The sequence below is a fragment of the Canis lupus genome, chromosome 10, assembly GCF_011100685.1.
Source record: "Canis lupus familiaris isolate Mischka breed German Shepherd chromosome 10, alternate assembly UU_Cfam_GSD_1.0, whole genome shotgun sequence".
NCBI classification, from domain to species: Eukaryota; Metazoa; Chordata; class Mammalia; order Carnivora; family Canidae; genus Canis; species Canis lupus.
The window spans coordinates 31738594-31758170 of NC_049231.1; the positions used below are offsets into that span (position 1 = coordinate 31738594).

The window sequence follows — 19577 nt, forward strand, 5'->3', positions numbered from 1 at the left end:
AAAGGTTGCAAGGGGTTCACTTACCACTGTAGGTTTTCTCTGCAGGGCATCTGCCCCTTCATCTATGCCAGACCCTCTGACTGAAGAAACTGAGTTTCGACCCCCTGCCCCCATCCCAAGCTCAGTCAGAAAAAAGAAACGGGACTCGCTACGCCCTCCAGGAGCTGCACCCCAGTCCGGGCTGCAGCGCAAGACCGGGCACCGCAAAAGCGGGCACCGCAGGGGCTCTGGTGGGGACACCCGGAGCGCTTACCGATGTCAGAGTTGCAGAAGGCGTCCTGGGGGTGGCTGGGCGAGCATGTGCACGCCTCGGCGCCCCAGTGCCCCAGGCTCCAGCTGCCCAGAAGCACCACTAGCCCGAGCCAGGGAGTCATTGCCGCTGTGGCTGCTGAGGCTGCTGCTCGCCTCTCCAAAGTTGTGCGCGCCGCTGGAGGGGCCGCTGCAGCCCGAGCTCGCCTGCCCGGCCTTGCGGGGCAACTTTGGCTTCGGCGCGCTGCCCTCGGGGTGCCCAGTGGGGAGGGAGGGGTGCAGCGAGGCTGTCTCGGCGCTGGCGCACGACTCTGCGGGCCGGCGGTCTCTCCCGGGGAAGGAGCGGGAGCCGGGGCGGAGCAGGAGCAGCAGGAGGAAGAGAAGCCGTCTGAGCGCCCGCCCGCTGCCCGCTCTGCGCCGCTGCCCGGCGGCCGAGTGATATAGTGCGGGTCCCCCCCGGGCAACTCCTCTCGGGCACTCGGGGCCCGCCCCCTGCGACCAATGGCAGAGCCGCATTACCTCATCGGCCCTCCAAAGGGGCGGGGCCGGGGGCGCGGGCCGACGGGGCGGGGCGGCCCCGGACCGTTCAGATCCTTATAGGGAATAATACGGCTGTGGGCACGGGAGTGGGTGAACCGGAACGCGCCTCGGACCTAAGCTTGCCAGGTGGCCCCCGGAGCGGGTCCCCGGGCCCGACCTTGCCAGTGCTCTGACCACACACCCACCCACCCTGCTTGCTCTCTGAGCGCTTCTGACCCAAACCACCCACCACAGCACCAACTCGTCCTCGGGTCACAGGCGGCCCTGGCGACCCTGACCGCGCCTGGTGGAAGGGCGAAGGACAAAGGCTAACTCTCCGGCTTCTCTGGAGAGAGCAGGGTCAGAGGCGAGAGGACCAGCTGACGACCCACACACCTACCCTCCGACTTTCCTGGATGTGAGGGAGCCATCTGCCCTTTGGAGCTGGCTTTAGGGACTGTTGCGCAGCACCCCCACCCCCACCCCACTTGCCCAGAGTAAACTGTGAAGTCACTCAACAAACACTGTTCTGAATGTTGGAATGAGCAAAACAAAGTCCTTGCTTCCATGAAAGTCGCAAGCAGTGCATCAGTGAATTCACCAATATGCCAGGTGATTTTCTATGATGATAGTACCATGAAGAAACAAAACTTAGTAATGGGTTAGAAATTACTGGATGATGGTGGGGGGACTGCTTTCTATGGAATAGTGAGAGAAGGTATATCTGAGGAGGTGACAGTCTGGCTGAGAGGTGAGCAAGGAGAAGGAGCAGGAGGAAGCCCTATGGAAATCTGGGAGGAGAAAATGCCAGTTAGGGAGAACAGCAAGTGCAAAGGCTCTGAGCTTATTTGAAAAACAATGAGTAGAAAGGGCAGGAGAAAATAGTAACCCCACCAAGGCCAGACAAATCTCCATCCTTCAGCAAGGAATTGGGGGTGAATTGATCCAAAACTGGGGTAACTTACACTGGATTCTGGAGAACTATCCAGGATCTTAGCCTACTAGCCATAATGGATGATTGCTAATAACTAATACTATGACTATCCTTATTATTAAGGAACATCTTGATTCTGCCTTATAGTTTCCATGCCACATTTCATTATATCTCACAATTTTTTTTTTTTTTTTTTTTTTTTTAGATAGGAAAAACACAAAGTACTATTCACACTTTCTAGATGAGGAAACTGGCACAGAATAGTGACATGACTTGGCAAGCAGCCAGGAGCTCCATTCACTCATTTGCACCTGAAGAACGATTTTATTTATCTGGACTAAAGCAGTAATTAGCTATCACCGTGCAGATGCCCTTTTGCAGCTGGAGACTTCTGTCTTTCTATTCTTGTGTCTCTCTCCCTTTCTCTCCTAACTCATTCTGTTTAGGAAGGTCCTTGCATGTTTTGGATATAGAAATGCCAAATGTTTGGAACAAAGTGAGGACTGGGAATACTTCTCAGAAATGCAAGTTCAACTTCTTTCTCAGAAACTCTCTTTACACCTCGGATAAGTGGCACTGGGATGGCAGAAGCAGAGCATTTCATTAAAAATGGTATTTCCAGGAACATTTTTTAAACTCCTTTGCCCCTGCTCCTGAAGAATTGTAGCTATAAGGAAGGAATCAAGTTTCCATATTCTCCTGCCCTGTCCCCTTCCTAACTTCTAAGCCCCTTTCCACCTTAACTCTATAGCCTGGCCCAGATAGTTCTTTCCTTCTCTCAATGTTTACTTCAGCACTTAGCTCACTGTTTCATAGAATATAATTGTATCATTTCCCCAACCACACTAGAAATACTTTAAGATCTGAGATACTTAGCCACATTGCTTTTTTGGCCCTCTGAGTATAAAATGGGGTCCCAAGAGACTTAGGTGTGGCTATGGCCAACTGCCCAGAGAGTCTGAAGCAACAGACACACTCTAGGGACCCAGGTTGAATGAGGGCATACTTGGTGGGATTTGAGAGTTTTGCTTATCCTTGCATGGTGCCAGTCATGTGGAAGGTTTTATAAGCCTTTCCAGACCAAGTCCGCTTTGAATAAGCAACTTATGTGATAAAGGCCCTCTCTTCTCTTTTTTCCTTTCACTTGACGGTTTTGTCCAACATGCCAGTATTTTCTCCAAGGGAAGGCTTGCCTAGAACATGAGTATCAGGCAGGTAACTTTTGCTCAACTTCAAGTAGCAGGTTCCTTATAGAAAGCATCTGAAACATTTGATTATGGCAACGACTTAATTATGTAAGCATCCAGAGTAATCTGATTGTTTTTCCAGCTGAAAGGTAATGAAATTGCCTTTTGGTTTATTTCCTCTTGCACCTAAACTGGTCCATGCAGTGTCTTTGCAGTTTAGCTTCCCTTTCAGTTGCAAAGCCCTCCCTAATGTCTAACCCAAGGGGACTCCCCTCTGCCCACCCATCAGAATTCAGTTCAGCCCTCACCCTGAGGAAAAGAAAGAACAAGAATCCTTGTGAAGGAGAGCACAACTGCCAGGGTCAGCACCCCCAGCAAGCAGAGCTCACAGGCATCAATCTGGATGTCATGTTGTCCTTAGACCTAATAATATGTAAGAATTACTTTTTCAAGACTATTTTATAAGCTGGATGGAGCAGACCTGCAGCTAGTGGTAAGAATGACGATACTGGCTCTCCCACTTAGAATAAGAATAAGGATAGGTTTATAAACTTCAGAGGAACTACAGTTTCAAAATCTCTCTGAGCTGTCCTCAAATCTACAACGCTGAGCTGATGTTCTCTTCCCTGGAACTTTTCTAGGGAAGGTGAGTCCACCCCTTTCATTTCAAGTTACGGAATACTGAAATCTATGAGAAGTCTCTCATAGACATTCAGAGGTCCTTAAAAAGGACCTCAGAGACTACCCATCCAACTTTATAGGTGGGGAAGATAAGGTTCAGACAGGTGAGAAAATTGCCTCTCACGGTCATCTTGTGGCAGAGCCAGGATTACTTTACAGTTGCCTGATTCTTTAGCTGGCTCTCTCCCACATTCCTGGGCCTCAGTCCCCCCAGCCACAGCACATGACCTAGTGCTTGCATCCTAGTCATGGAAACTCCAGCCACTCAAGGTCCTGAATCTGCATGTCAGATCTGTATTTCAGGAATTTGTTTCAGTCTCTTTGTATGGTGGATAACACATGGACAATCCCGCCTGCCACCTGCCCTGGCTAAACAGTTCTCCGTCATGATAATAATCACCTCTGAGCCAATCAGAACAAATACCACTCTGTTCTCGGAGGTTTATCTCTTGTGTGTTTATTTTTTCCCTTTCTAAATTATTACTTAATACTTTTTTAAAACATTCCAAACAGATTACTGCAAAGAAATGCATGAAGCTTTATTTCTGGGAGACAAAAAGAGGCTGGAATGAGGGGGAAAAAAAAAAGACCTCAGATTGGTTCGATTGTTGCTGCAGAAGAATAGTTGCTTGCATGTGTGGACAACTCACCTGGCCATACCTCGATTTCTGTGTTTATTGAATGAAAGCTATAACTTAATGGTCTCCAAGATCTCCTTTGGCTCAAAAAGTCAAAGATTCCATAGGAAACTCTCAAGGACAAGAAAGATAGACCTTACCCTTTAAACAGGTTTGAGACAAATTGAATATGCCCAAGACTGAAGCACATCCATCAATCTCTCAATCAACACTTATTGAGTTCCTATTCTGTTCTCTCCTCCAAGGCTCAGGCTGAAAACAAAGATTGTGATGGTGAAGCCATAGGAGAGACTGAAGCCCTTGCCTCTGATAGGGCCCTGTTTAAATTACTTGTTTATCTGTTTACCTCTTGAATCATAAGCACTAAAAGGTCGGAAAATACGTCTTTTATTGCCTTTATATCTTATTTTCAAAATTCACTAAACTACTATTGCAGGTTTTTTTTAAAGATTCTATTTATTTATTCATGAGAGACACAGAGACACAGGCAGAGGGAGAAGCAGGCTCCATGCAGGAAGCCTGATGTGGGACTTGATCCTGGGACTCCAGGATCACGGCCTGGGCCAAAGGCAGGCGCTAAACCACTGAGCCACCCAGGCATCCCCTACTATTGCAGTTTAAATGCCTTCTCCTCCAGAGAGCCTTCTTTCTGTCTTTCTCCCCCAGTCTTCATCAGTCACCCACAGTGGATTTCCACAGGACCCTGTACTCCTTTCTTTCATACCACTTAGCTGGCAATAATGTGATTGTTTATCCATCTCTTTCCCTTCCGGGATAGAGGAAGCCCCTCGAAGACAGTGTTGGTAACAAAGAAGTCAACAAGTACTGGTTGAGTGAGTCAAATTGATTGGTCCCACCAACCCCTTCCCACTTACTCTTATAGGCAGGTGGTAGCTCCTTGGAGAGCTCACAGAGCCTTATCCCTCTGGCTGGTGCTAGGGGGCGCTATAAGCCAGAGAACACCCATTTCCTCAGCCTGCAGTCTCCGCCAGTCTCACTGAGAAGGTGGGAGAGGCAGTTCCACACTAGTTACCCACTCTGAGTGGGTGAAACTAACCCCTCCCATCTGCAATGGCCACAAAGCTGTCGGTCAGCATCTCGTCTGGGTCCGCAGCTGCCCAGCTCCTCCACCCCTGAGCTGGCCACATGTCAACCAAAGGGGAGACATGCTCTCAGGAAGCTGTATACTCATGAATCATGGGTTTGGGGGGATTGGGGAGATCTGGGAACACAACAGACAATGTCATGATCCCACTCTTTCAGGGCATAGCTGGCCTCTGGAAATTAAACCAGGAGAAGGTGCTGACAAGACATGTTGTTTCTGTTGTCTCATAAGGAAACACCTCTTTTCTTCCCTTCCTTTTCCCTTCTAGACCCTGGCCACAATGCCTTCCCCCAAACCCACAGTCCTCATCTGAAAGTCATTACATTCAAAATAGCCCTTTTCAAGCAACAGACAGTCCTGGTCCACCCATCACCATGAGCCCTGGCCAGACCCTCAGTGGGGTTGCTGCCCAGCACTGGGAATTATGAACCTGAGATGGTAAGCACTTCTGGTTCTCTGTGTGTCTGGCACCAACTGGGAGTAAACACCTTTTCTCACTTCCATCTGGAGCTAATTTCATGGCAATAAAATTACAGAGTGTCTCTTGCCCTAGCTCCCCTTAGTCCTGCCATGGAGTGAAGACCCCTTAGTAAGAGTCTCTGGCTGCATACACCTAAATCCTGGGCTTTTCACATTTCCTTCTACCCTTTCTGGCTTAAAAATATCTTCTGGGATTTTTAAGCCAGAAAACACATGTGTACTGTAGAGACATTTTGCTCCCTATGTTTTCTGGTGGTGAGAGATGAGAAACAAAGTTAATATTCCAGCTCTGTTTTAAAATTTTTAATTAATTATTTATTTATTTACTTATTTGTTTTCAAACTGACTATGTGCTCAGTTGGTCAGTTATTTCTGTGAAAGGTAATACTAAGTGGAGGGAGACCTTCTCTTCCTTGACCCTGTCTTAATGTTTTCCTTATGCTGGTGGAGTTCATGTGTTTTTCCTTTAAAACTGAGTAGCTCCTTTGTGGTTTCTTTGAAGGTTGTATGTGCAGCTTTGCAGAGAAATGCATGTGAGTCTCCGCTGGGTGCTCTCATGGCTTGGGAGGGAATAGGATGGACAGTATGGCTGGTCTCCTGTCCGATAGGGCTGGAGATTCTGTCTCTGGCAAGGCACTTGAGCTCTCTTCAAGAGAACTTGCTGGAAATGAAATTGACCTGTCCTGTGTGATGGGGATGTTCCAAAGAGTGTTTGACACCGCTGACCACATCCTTCTTCAAACTTGGCTGCTGAGACTCCAGTCTCTCTGGGTTTTCGATTTCCACCTCTCCAACTGTACCTTCTCAGTCTTCTTGGCAGACTCTTTGAACTCTTCTTGTCACTAGAATGTAGGTGTTTCCCAATTTTCTGTCCCTGGCTGCCTTCCCTTCCCTTTTAGCCTCTGCATTCTCCCCAGCTAATTCTCTACCCTGGTTCTAGCTACTTCTCTGACATGTGCACAGGAATGGGCACTGCAAGCAGCATTATCCCCCTGAGGCCCAGTCTATAGCCAGCTTCCCTCTGGATAATTCCACTTGGAGGTCCCATTGCCTCCTCAGACTCCACTCTTTCCCCTGATGTGGTGTTACCCATACCTGCTGAGGACACTACCTTTTACCAAGTCCTGTGATTCTCACTCCACACATATCTTCCTATCCTCCCTTTCTCCACATTGCCACCATTTCTGCCTTGGATTAGGCCCATGTAGATTCTCTCCTGACAATTTCAGTAGTCACATAACTGGTCACCCTGTCCAGAGTCTTTCTCTGTCAAATGCAACTTTTGCCCTACTGCTCATGTAAAATTTTTCAGATATAAATTTGAAATCATCCTGTCCTTTGCTTAAAATGATTCCTTTGTCCTCCATGGCTTTCTGAACAAAGTCTTAAACCCCCAAAGAAAAGCATACAAGGCTCTGTACTGTGATCTGGCTCTTCCCAGGGCCCCACCTTGGGGGACCATTGCCATGGAATACAATGTGATTGTTCCCCCTATAGTTATGCAACAGTAGGCCCTGTCTTAGCTTATCTCTCCAAACCTATGCCCTCATTCCCATCTTCTAACCCAACATGAGCTTCCAGCTGTCAGTTTCCTGCCTCTGAGGCTTATTCACACTATGCTCTTTGCCTGGAATCCACCCTCCACCAATGTTTTCCCCACCCTCCTCCATCTCATCTGCAAAGATTCTCTTATCTTTCAGGATTCAGCTAGAGTCACCACCTTGTGGATGTTTTCCTGAGCCTCTGTCTTCCTCAACAGAATTGACCTCCTCTCCTTGGCCTCTCTTCCCTCATTCCTCTCCACACACATCGTAGACTCCAGATTTCCACCCAGTACTTCCCACACTCTGTTGCCCCTAGTGGTTGACATGTCTTTCTCTCCTCTTGACAGCTTCTTGGAAGCTTAGCACAGAATCTGCACATTGTAGGCACTTACCAAATATTGAAAGAATAAATAATCAATGAATGGCTAGGGAAGAAAAGATGGGAATGATCAGAGTTATTATCTTCACAAATTCACCATTACAGAGGTTCTGGAATCTGGCTTCTTAAGTCAAGAAACTCATTAAGGTTCGGTCCCCAGACTTGATCAGTCCCGGGGATACTATGATTCATAAGAGACCAGCAAGCCAACCACAACTCCATTGTCTTTGCTTCCAATGAAATACTTGTCACATAGGTTAAAGCACTCATATCAATGTGACCTCCATATTTTCCCCCTTAGAATCATAGAGGGCTTTGTGTGAGGCTAGTTTCTCATCAGAAAGTTGCTTTGCACATGAGAGACACCTAACTCTGGGAAATGAACAAGGGGTAGTGGAGGGGAAGTGGGCGGGGGGTTGGGGTGACTGGGTGATGGGCACTGAGGGGGGCACTTGGCGGGATGAGCACTGGATGTTATATGTTGGCAAATTGAACTCCAATAAAAAAAAAGAAGGTTGCTGTGGTGTATATGGAGTCAGAACACAGGGATTGAGGTCATTGTAAGTAGGTTTTTTTCAGCTGAGATACTATAGAATTTTCCTCACCAAACTGAATGGAAGGCTTTGCCATGGGTATGACAATGTTCACACCCACGGGCAAGAGCCCCTCTTGCTGGAAGGTGACAATGCTGACACATACTGCCAACTTTGGACTCTGGTCTTCCCATTTCTCTGCTCAAAACTTGCCACTCTTCACTTCTTTCACCCAGACTTTTCTGCACTGGGAATATTATAGTCCATTTGGTTTCTGTGTTTTAGATTACAGCCACCATTCTATGATTCCTTCAGGTCAACTAGTTTGGGTTCTAGACTTTGAATGCTTCTCTTACTGTGTCTTGATGTGCTACCACAGACGGCTAATCACATATGTGGTGTGTGAATTTATGGCTTTGGGACTCAAAAGACAAGTAACCTTCTTTCCAAGTTGTGGGTGGACTCTTCATTAACATTGCTCCACTGATCATCTCTATTTGCCTCACATCAGCTCTTTGGAGGAAAGGGGCAGGATTCTCTCCTTTCACCCTGCTTCCTTCAAATATTCCCCAGACACTAATTAAGTGTTCACTGCTACATGCTAGACACTGAAAATCTAACAGTGAACAAGGCACAGACCTACCCTCAAGGAGTTCCCAGTCTCATTATCTCTTTCTCTTGTGGGAGAGTAAGACATGAAAATAAGAGTGGGTGGTACAAACTACAACTAGAGGATCAAGTGTGCCATGAGATCATAGCACTGGGTCACCCAACAAAGAAGTGGGAAGGTGTTTGGGAGACCATATTTTGGTAAGAGCTAGAAAAGAACTGTAGGGCACCAAATCCAACCCTCTCATTTTACAGATATAGAAAAAGGCCCGGAGAGGTAGGGTTTTATATAGTACTTCGTCATCTTTCCATCATTCCATGCCTCTCTAATTTAGTGTAAATAATTCTTTCCCTGCCCTGTAATATGCATCAGCTATAGTATGTAAGCTGAAAAAGATTTCTAAGACAAGAAAAAGGGAGGAAGGGGACTCACATTAGTTCAGTACCAACTATGGACAAGTCATTTCCAATACAGTATTGTCTTCAATCCTCACAACTCTTGATAACAGTTATTACTTTATGTCTGCATTATGGTTAAGAAAACAGGCAAAACCAAAAAATAAAAAAAAGTGCATATCTGTGTTCACTGCCGCATTATGTACAACAACCAAGATGTGGAAATAACCTAAGTGTTATTGATGGATGAATGGATAAATTAATAGTGATACACACACACACACACACACACAAACAAAAACATGGGAATATTATTCAGCCATAAAAGGAAAGAAATCTTGCCATTTGCCAAACAACGTGGATGGACCACATTCAATTTCTCACAAGCAAGGAAGAGGCAGAGCTGTGATTCAGACCCAGGGGCTCTGTCCAAACCAGTACTATTTCTGGAGCCTAAAAATCACTATACCCTCAGGGTCATCAGGACATTGGAAGTGCTAATGATTTCCTCTTTGTCTTTTGGGTTCTCTATAAGGGCTCAGAGTCCTTGATCGTTGTTGGAACCAAGCAGAGGGAGTCACAGTACCTCCCACTGAGGGTTGGAGAAGAACCTTTATCAATAGGGAGGTGAAATACATCTCTTATTTTGCCTGGTTAGCAGTGGAGAGAAGGCAGAAGCAATCACAGAGCAGGCAATTTCTGGGGGTATAGATGTGCCCTTTCTTACTCAAGAATTTGGATGGATGCCACAAGAACATTACATTTGTATTACAAAGAAAGGGCCCTGAATCCAGAAGCAAGCTGATAGAATACTAATCAGTACATTTTTAACAGCCATTGAATATGGCTTCGTATGCACTGAAATTTCAAGCATGAGATTGAGGCAATGTACCAGGTTTTTCTTCTAGTTCTGCTATACACAATATCTGAGTGACCATAAGTGAATCAATGAATCCCCCATTCTTCAAATGTAAAACCAAGGGATTTGACTTTATGATCTCTCTGAACTTCTCAGTGGAATATTTTGGAAGGAGACTGACAAAGGGGTCAAAGATCAACACCTGTGACATCAGTAAAACTGGCTTTTAATCCTTCACTTTTTCCCTCTGACCTTTAACAAGTTCCTTAACCTCTCTGAGCCTCGGATGTTTAGTGGTAAAGTGGCGGAGAGATTCTTACCTCATACCTCATTCATACCTCAATGGAGGAGGATTTTCATGAGGATCAAATGAGGTATGGTAAGTAAGGCATATGGCACAGTGCCTGGCACATGATAAATTCTCACCGAGAACCTCTATGTGCCAGGGTGTGACCCTACAGGTGTAGGGGTGAATGAGGCCTCTGCCTTCAAGCAGCCTGTTGTCTAATGATCTGTGTTGATTAAGGATAAGCAAACTCCCATATCCCCTTTGACCAGGTAAGTAATACCCAGAGAACGGATGGGGTATAAGGAAGAGGAAAAGAAAACAAAAAAATTATAATAATAGTTTCTTCTTACAGAGTACCTACTGGGTGCCAGGTGTTCTTCTAGGCAGCCTACGTATATTAATTCATAGCAAAAACTGTGAGGTAGATGGAATTATCCTCACCATCCCTGTTTTCCTCACATACAGAAACAAAGGTACGGAGAGGTTCTGTAACTTGCTCAAGGTAGCATGGTCAGGATACTGCAGTGCTGGGATTCAACACCAGAGTAGCCTGGCCCAAGAGCCCATGCTTTTAACCATGGGCTCTTAACCCACTAGCCTGCCTTTTCCCAAGGAAGGTGAGCACGCAGAAAGTAACAAGGATACAAAATGGCAGACGTCCAGTGCCTGTTGCCAATGGGTCTTCTTTCCCAGAACGCCTCATAAGAACATGAATCAGATGCGGCCCCGATCGGAAAAGACACTTAGTAGGGCAGAGAGCACCTCTGCAGGCCTTCCTGGAGAATAATACTCAATGGATTCATGGATTCGGTGGGATTTGCAGCCCTCAGAACACTTGTCCAAGTCCCATCTTGTCCATCTACAACATTTCTCCCTAGTTTATATTTATACTCTGTAAAGGGAAAGCAAACATTTCATTGAAATTGGTATTTTCTAGGGTTAACTAATAAATAAATAACACTGACTGAGCACTTATTATGTACTAGGCCCTGTTCTATGTACTTGACAGATATAAATCTATATAACTTCTACAATTCTATGATATAGGGGCTGTTATTATCATGCCCATTTTATAGAAAGAAAAGCTGAGGCACAAAGAGGTTCAGCAACTTAGCTGAGACCCCACAATTAATAAGTGGTAGAACCAGAATTTGAAGTATAGAGTCCAGTTCTATGCTTCTCATTACCTCTCTGTACTCTGATGAATGGTTGAAAACATTTTGTAAACACTAGCTGGTATTGTCACTCTGCTCTCATACCCATGTTCATGCTGTTTCCTTGCCCTGGAGTGCATTTCTTCCTCTCACCTGGCTACCTCTTACTTGTCCAAAGGGCTGAAGAGCAGGCTTTGAAGCACCCACAGGCATCATGGAGCCAGTTTACACTGGTTTATGAGAGCTTGATTGTTAAATTTTCTGGATTTTTTCAAGTCAGTTGTTAAACACAGCCATTATTAAAAATTTAATTACATCAACTTATAATCAAACAAAACATATTAAAAATGTGGTAATGAATACTTAAAATTCATCACTTCCTAATTATTTCGTTGCATTATACTCTCATCTCTAATTTTGAGGCTATGTCCAGCTATTGTGTCTGTGTGGTGGAAGTATTGTATCCTGGCGGGCTGTGCCAGGTTCCTCCCAACTCTGCATTCAGTGACATCACACGGGTAACTTCAAATTGGCCACGATGGGTGTATTTATACCACAGTGATTGGCAGATGCCACAAGTCAGGCTTTTTGTCCTGGAGAGCTAGTTGGTAAATATTCACCCACACACCACTGCCATTTCTTAACTGTGTGATCTTGGACAAGAATTTTCCAGTGCCTCAATTTTCCCACCTAATAAAATAACGACAGCATTAGTGCCTACCTCACAGAGTTGTAAGGAATAGACAAGATGATGCATGGAAAGGATTTAGCAGAATGTGTGGCACAGAGTCAGCCATCGATGAATGGCTGCTGTCAGTGTTAACAGGAAGACAATATTATTATTAGGCATTGTCTCCTACAAGTGGCCTTTCCTTCCACCCAAGCTGGGAGCCACCCATCAGAGATGAGCTCTGACTTGAAACTCACTGCACTTCTTTGGGATTATCAGTTTCTGTGGCCCACTTTAGAAAGTGAGCTAATGACAGAGGTGAATTGAGTTTTCTCTTCTGAGCACTTAGCACAATACCTGACACTCAGTAGGTCCTTAGTAAAACTCTTAGATTAAATTATTAGTGAAGGAAGAGTTCAGAAGTACTGAAAAAGATCACTGAATATCAGAATTAGGACACTTGGAAGCTTCTCTAATCACATTACAAACTTTTAAGAAACGCTTCCTTCACTTCCAAGCATTACTGGAATATTCTGTTTAGGGTTCATGCCTTGGGAGTACCTTATAATGAGGTCATTTTGGAATTTTAAAAACTAAAATCCCCCTGATTTGGTGCCCAGACAGACCCACCACACACTGAACTCTGCTTTATAAAGAAGTTCTCAGTATATAAGGTATGGAGCCCCTATGATAGTCTTAGCATGTCAAGTAGGGATATGACCTGTAATTTTCCAAACTGCTTGAAGGTAGCTAGAACTGCCTCTGCCTCAAGTATTTAGAAAAAAAAAAAAAAAAAAGATCTTGATGTCACATCAACAAACTCTGAAAAAGATTGCACATACCTGGAGTGCTTTTCAAGGTCTGGGAGCCAGTGATTGGTGGCAGTTTCAGGGGGAAAGGAGGGGAGAGGCTGAAGGCATGTTGAAAAATCATTTTTTGTCTGTTGTTCCTTTGTATGAACTGGTCGCTGGCTTATGCAACGCCCAGTAATTAAAATGGCTGGAATGCTTTGCATTTTTACAGCAACGTGAAGGCGGCTTGGAAGCCTGGAGCTAGAGCCAGATGGAGGGGGGCCCAGTGATTCTACCCTGGCTGCCCCTTGGCAGAGGTGGCTGGCATCTGTCTTGGGGTGGAGGGGCTGGCAGGGAGGAGGGAGGAAGTCAAAGCAGCTAGGAGTAACTCCCACTACTCCCTCCTCTGGGCAGGTGCATCCAGGTGCACCGCCTCTAGAATGAAGATAGGCACAGACCACCCACCTTCTAGGAGTCTTAAATGATTAGTGGTGCTGCCTAGGAATGATAAATAATGATAAATCTATCCTTTATTAAATATCCACACTATGCCAGGTCCCATACTAATAGCATCGCATGTATTATCTGCCTTCACACACAAGAATCAGATGTCATTCTTCTGCTTAAAGCTCTTTATAGATCCCTAGTGCATTTAAAATGAATTATAAATTCCTCACCCTTTCACAGCCAGTGTGCTGTAGTCCTTGCTCCTACTGCCCTTCTATTCCCCACTCTCCTTCAAGTTTACTGTGTTCTCACTGTGCTGGGAGCATGCTTTCACCCAGCTGAGCTCAGTCCCTCTCCAGTACTGCCCTGCCTCCTCCCTAGGCCTTCCCTCTGTCTTGCTAACACCAGCTCCTTCTTATTTAGCTTCCAGCTCAGATGTTTATCATCTTCTCAGAGATGTCTGCTATGGCTAAAATAGCACAACTACCTTCGCTCCCACATGGCTCCCATCATCCCATGTTTCAGATTTTTTTTTTTTTTCAGTATTCATCACTATCTGGAAAAGCCTTGTTTGTCTATTTATTTATCCACTGTCTTTTCCAACTAGAATGGAAGTTCCTTGAGGTCAGGGCCCTCATCTGTCTTGCTCACTGCTGTATTTGTAACACCTAGATCCATGTTTAATAAATATCTGTCAAGATAATGGACCTTTACAACAACCCAGCAAGCTGAACATCATTGTCCTCATCTTCCAGATGCAAAAATGGAAGCTCAAGGAGATTAAGTCATTTGCCTGTGGTCATCCCATAGGAACTGATGTCACCAAGGTCTAACTCCAAAATCCATGTTTTGGAATAAGTATGAGCAACCTTCCCCCATGGACATCTACTTTAGAAAATAGTGGGAAGATGGTATCTGTATTTCAAGAGCAGGAACCAGCACTCAATACTGTTAGCCCTTTAGTAGTATAATGATGGTGGCACCAAGAAATGAGGATGTAAACTCCTGATGGAAACCCACAATCCTGGTGTTCTAATCTAAATTCTGCCACCTGTGTGACCTTGGACGAGTTCATTATCCTCTCTGGGTACCGTTTAGAATGTGCAGAGACTTTCTGCTTCTTCTCCCCAGCAGTCAATTACACGATAGTTATGTGAAGCCCCAGCATTCCCATGTCTCTCTCCTGCCCTGGGGTGGAGAGGCTGGTGTGTGCATGGATCACTAGAGTGGAAGCCATACCTTGGGAGAAGAACGCTGTCCCTGACCAAGGGCATCTGCCTGCCTGGGAGTAACTTCAGGAATAAGCAGCTTGTGTTGAGAAGCTGGCTTTGAAGCCTTCATGGGTGTTGGAGGATGGGCAAACATGGCTGAGGATGTCGTCACTGCTCCTATCATTGTTCAAGCACTGCCTTCCTGAAAAAGCCTGACTGCCCAGCCTGGCCTTTTAAACCTCAGCATCTGCCCCAGCCTCACTCCCATTCCGACTTCATTCTCACGAAAAAAGACCTGTGCCTTCCTCATCATGACACAAGTTGCATCTTCTTTCTACCATTGGCTTTTTAAAAGGCATTTTGTTTTGATGTAATTCCAGTTTACAGAAAGGTTGCAAGAATAGTTCAAAGAATTACCAGATAGATACCTTTACCCAGATTCCCCAAATATTAACATATACTGCATTTCCTCTTTCCCACCCTCTCTTCTCCCTCCCCTCTCTCTCTCACACACACTTTAGACACACACACACACTTAGACACACACATACACACTTAGACACACACACAATTTAAGAGTAAGCTGCAGACATGAGACCTCTTTACCTCTAAATATTTCAGTGTTCATTCTGTAAACACAAGGCTGCTCTTAGCTTTTGAAGTCCAGAGCAAGTCAGCCCCTGGAAGTCAGCCCCCAGGGCTTGCATTCCAAACCTCAACTCTACCTGTTACTAACGGAATGCATTTATGCAGAAGCTTTCACTTTTCTGGACTTCAGCTTCCTGGTCTATAGATAGGGGACCCTAAGAGCACCTAACTCATAATACCAATGTGAGAATGTGAGAATTCTTAAGATACCCTGTTTTGCAGGCTCAGCACTGCAACATAGAAAGTAAAAGTGCACAGTAAGTAAATGGGCCGGTGTTTTGCTAGAATGCTTTGGGTTTTTTTCCTCTTTGAAGTTGTTTGGATTCCTTGGATTTCTCCCTCTCTTTCAGGCCAATTTTCTTAAAAAAAAAAAAGCAAGACAGGTTCTGTTGTTGATGCACCCCTTATTTACTGAGCACCCATGCTGGGTTTGACCATGCTCTGGGTACTGAGATACAGCAGCGAATAAGACAGATGCAGTCCCTGGCCTTCGAGCCTGTATTTGCGTGGTGGAGACAGACAGTGGACATGGAAACAGATAGATGAACCATTTTAGTCACAAGTGTCATGAAGAAGGTAAAGCCAAGTGACTGGGAGCCAGAGAGTGTGCAGGGAACTCCGTTAGGGTAACCAGAGATGACTTCTCGGATGAGGCAAAACTACTAGCTACTTTTAATCTAAGAAAGTGCCTTCTGGGAAAATGTCAGACACAATTAATTGCTTGATAAATGTTCCCTCATGACTGAATGCAAGGTAGGATGCATGAGAGTTTTAAATCCTCCCATAAGAACATAATAATTGGAGCATGCCCTTCTCTACCATTTGTTTGGAGCCATGCACCTTCCATATATTATCCTATCAGCCTTCCTGCACTTGTGAAGCAGGTGTCATTAGCCTCATTTAATAGATGAGGAGGCTGAGGTTCAGAGAAGCAAGTTCATTTGCCCAAAAGCAAAGAGAAAGTAAAGAGGGGGGCCCTTTGACAGCACAGAGCTACAAAACTCCACAATGTCAGCCTCTTACTACTCACAAGTAAGAAAATGGCAGGTTTTCCTTTGAGGGAAGAGTGCCACCCTGGTGTTGGGAGGCATGGTTCCGGCCCTGGCTCTGCCACCTATGAGCCATGGAGTCTTGGTAGAATTGTCCGTAACACAGTGTAGTACTGGTTGGTCCCTCATCAGTCCAACTGTAACTGGTAAACTCACCTGTTGGGTTTTTTTTTTCCTTCCTCTGACTCCTCTTTAATGGAGAAAAATAACACAAAGAGGGAAGAGAATTAGGAGGAAAACAGATGGACTACAGTATCATCCACCCCAGGTAATCACTCTTGGAGTCAGAGAGTGGGTCTGCAGTCAGAGGGCAACACAGAAGGGAGATATGAGTCCTCTGCCTCGTGACACCCAGCCCGGTACTATGTACATGGCAGTAGGGGCTCAAGCCCTACTCTCGTATGAATGGGTGCCTTTGTTCTCTTATGTCAATTAGAAGAGCCCTGACATTATTTCATGGCCACATCTTATACAGCAAGCAAATAATGCCTTCTGTGATATGCTGTTCAATTTCAGGAACTCCTGTTTCAAGTAGACCACTAACATATTAGAGAGTCCAAAGTAGGGTGAATGTGGGAGAGTTACTATTGTGGTTAGTTGACTGTTTTAGTTATCTACTACTGCATGATGATATAACCCACACTTAATGGCTCGCTTAAAACACCACACATTTCTTATCTCCTGGATTCTGTGGGTCAGGAGTCCAGGCCTGGCTTTGCTGGGTCTTCTGCAAGGGCCATAGTAGAAATGTTAGTGGGGCTGCAGTTTCATCTGGGACTCCACTGAGAAATAATCTACTCCTTTGCTCACATGCCTATTGGCAACATTCAATTCCCAGTTTCTCTCTGGCTGTAGGCTGGAATTCACCCTCAGGTCCTTGCCATGTGACTCCACAAGGCAGCTTACTATAGGGCAGCTTGCTTCTTCAAAACCATCAGGAAAGCATCTCCTCTCAAGACAGGCATTGCAGTCTTCTACAGTGTGGTCACATAGATATAATCACATGCATCATCCTGTCACCTTTGTCATATTCTGTTGGTGAAAAGCTTTTCATAGGCCCTGCCCACACTCAAGGGTGGGGAGGGATTATGCAAGAATGGGAATGCCAGGAGGAGGGGATCATGGGAGCCACATTGGCTCACCCTCCAAACAGAGTGATCAGAGTGTTGAAAGCCCTGGAAATCACAGACTTAAAATCAGCACTTAAAATGTTTAACCTGGGAAAGAAGAAAATACTGACAAACACTAAGGACTTTTCATATATCAGTTCACTTGACCCTCATACAATCCTATAAAGTAGATATTGTTATCATCCCCATTTTACAGGTAAGAAAACTGAAGCACAGATAGTTCAAGCAATATGCCAAGGTGACACAGTTTTTGAATAGTATTGCTGGCAGTTGAACCAAAGGAGTCTGCCTCCAGGGTTCATGCCCAGTAAGGATGAGGTTGAGTTCCCCCAAAAGACTCTAGGACCAAAGACTAAAAGCCACTAGGTGGTAGATTTAGGGCTTATTATTATAAAGAGCAAATAAAGCTATGAGTTCTGGTGAAGTTTGAGCTCCATGTCATGGGGGAGTGAGAGGTGTTTCAACGGAAGGCTGCCCAACCATATTGCAAAAATGATGTGGAAGGGATTCCTGCATGGCAAAGAATGCTGGGTAAGATATCCTTTAAGCTCTCTTTAAATCAGAGGATTAAAAAAGATTTTTAAACTGCAACCTCAAGGCCAGAGTTGGTCCACAGATGGCTTTTCTTTTGTTTATGCAGCACTTTTGTTTTATTTTTTAATGTAATCCACAATTTTTCAGAAAAATTCCAATTTCCAGCTTCTCCTGAAAACCAGAAGCTCTGAATCCACATTGCCAGGGTATAAAAAGCAGGTGCTGAGGAGCACCTGTCCAGGTTAAACTAGGAAAATATGCTCCTGCACATCACAATCCCCACCACTCCCTCTTGTCTCTTCAACTGAGGCTACAGGTCTGTTATTTCTCCTACTGGCCTGTTTCAAGGCCCCAGGCTGCACCATAAAATCCTGGGCCAGGCATTCAGGCTATATAAACCGTGGTCACAGGAGGAAGCTAAGGTGGAGCTAGGCTTTAGTGACTATGTGAGAAGTTCAGCAAACATAGGAAGGGAGCCGGAGTATGAAAGTATTAGGGGCTCAGCTTCTGCTGTGAATGGAGACCATGCTCCTCACTTCACTGGGAAAGACAGTTCTGATCCCGCTGGTGCTTTGGAGGATCTGGTGATAACCTGGAGAATAGGACTAACTCCTAAACATCTTCCAGTGCCCAGATCCATAGACTTAAGGGAAGCAAGATTTTTTGTGTTACAACTACAAGACCTGAAAACCCATTTGCTTTCTTTCTTATTGGGGAATTTGCCTTTTGAAATCATTTTAAAGGGGGGAAAACAATTTTGAGAAAAATAGGAAGGAGAGGACTCATGGAGGGAAAGCTTCGCTGTGAGGTAGATTTCTTTGCTGGTGCTTTTTTGTTCTGTTCAAAAAAAGAAAGCTATTTTCAAGAGAATAAAAAGGAAAGGGAGGGAAGCATATTCCGCTGCAGATCTATTCAGAAGTTTAAATCTCTGCCCAAAATTCCAAGGCAGGCCCTGGAGAAAGGAAAATGCATCAGAAAAGGAGCTGGGAAACCCTCAAATAGCAGGTGGGTGCCCTGGCCCCACCTCAACGCATCAACAACAATGATGGCTAACACTTACTATGTACCAGATACTAATAGAAGTACTTTATTATAGATTCATTAAGATTCGGTCCAACCCTGTGGGGCAAGCACATTATCATAATCCCATTTGACAGGTAGGGAAGCTGAAACCCAGAGAGGTTAGGTAACTTGCCCAAAACCACACAGCCCATCAGTGGCAGAGCCAGGATTCCAACCCTTGTAGTTTTGCTGTAAGACTTGTGCTGTTAACCATGACCTAGTTGAACCCTCAAGGACTGATTGAGTAGGCACATAGGAAAGGCATTATGCTAGGTATGGTGGCGGGGGCGGGGTGAGAGGGAGCAGGAGGGAGGCATGAGGAAAGAGCAAGACCCTGTTGAGTCTTTGAGGCTAATCCACTTTCTGGCAAAGGGACCTTGAGCAAGACTGTGAGCAACTGGGCCTTGCAGGACATGGAAATTCCAGTGCCTTATACAATTAAAAGTTTATGGAAGGAGGGAGAGAGGGAGACCAACAGG

At 45.2% G+C, this 19577-nt stretch overlaps 2 protein-coding genes across 4 annotated transcripts in view; one reads left to right on the forward strand and one right to left on the reverse strand.

Annotated features, from left to right (window-relative positions):
• TIMP3 (TIMP metallopeptidase inhibitor 3) overlaps positions 1-379 on the reverse strand; it is a 54150-nt gene extending 53771 nt beyond the window's left edge. Inside the window, 1 exon segment of the mRNA NM_001284439.1 lies at positions 254-379. Within this exon segment, the coding sequence (NP_001271368.1) occupies positions 254-374 (121 nt within the window). The 5' untranslated portion in view covers positions 375-379.
• Positions 1-19577, forward strand: part of SYN3 (synapsin III) — a 453900-nt gene that overhangs the window by 206772 nt on the left and 227551 nt on the right. The gene's annotated exons all lie outside the window — the stretch shown is intronic.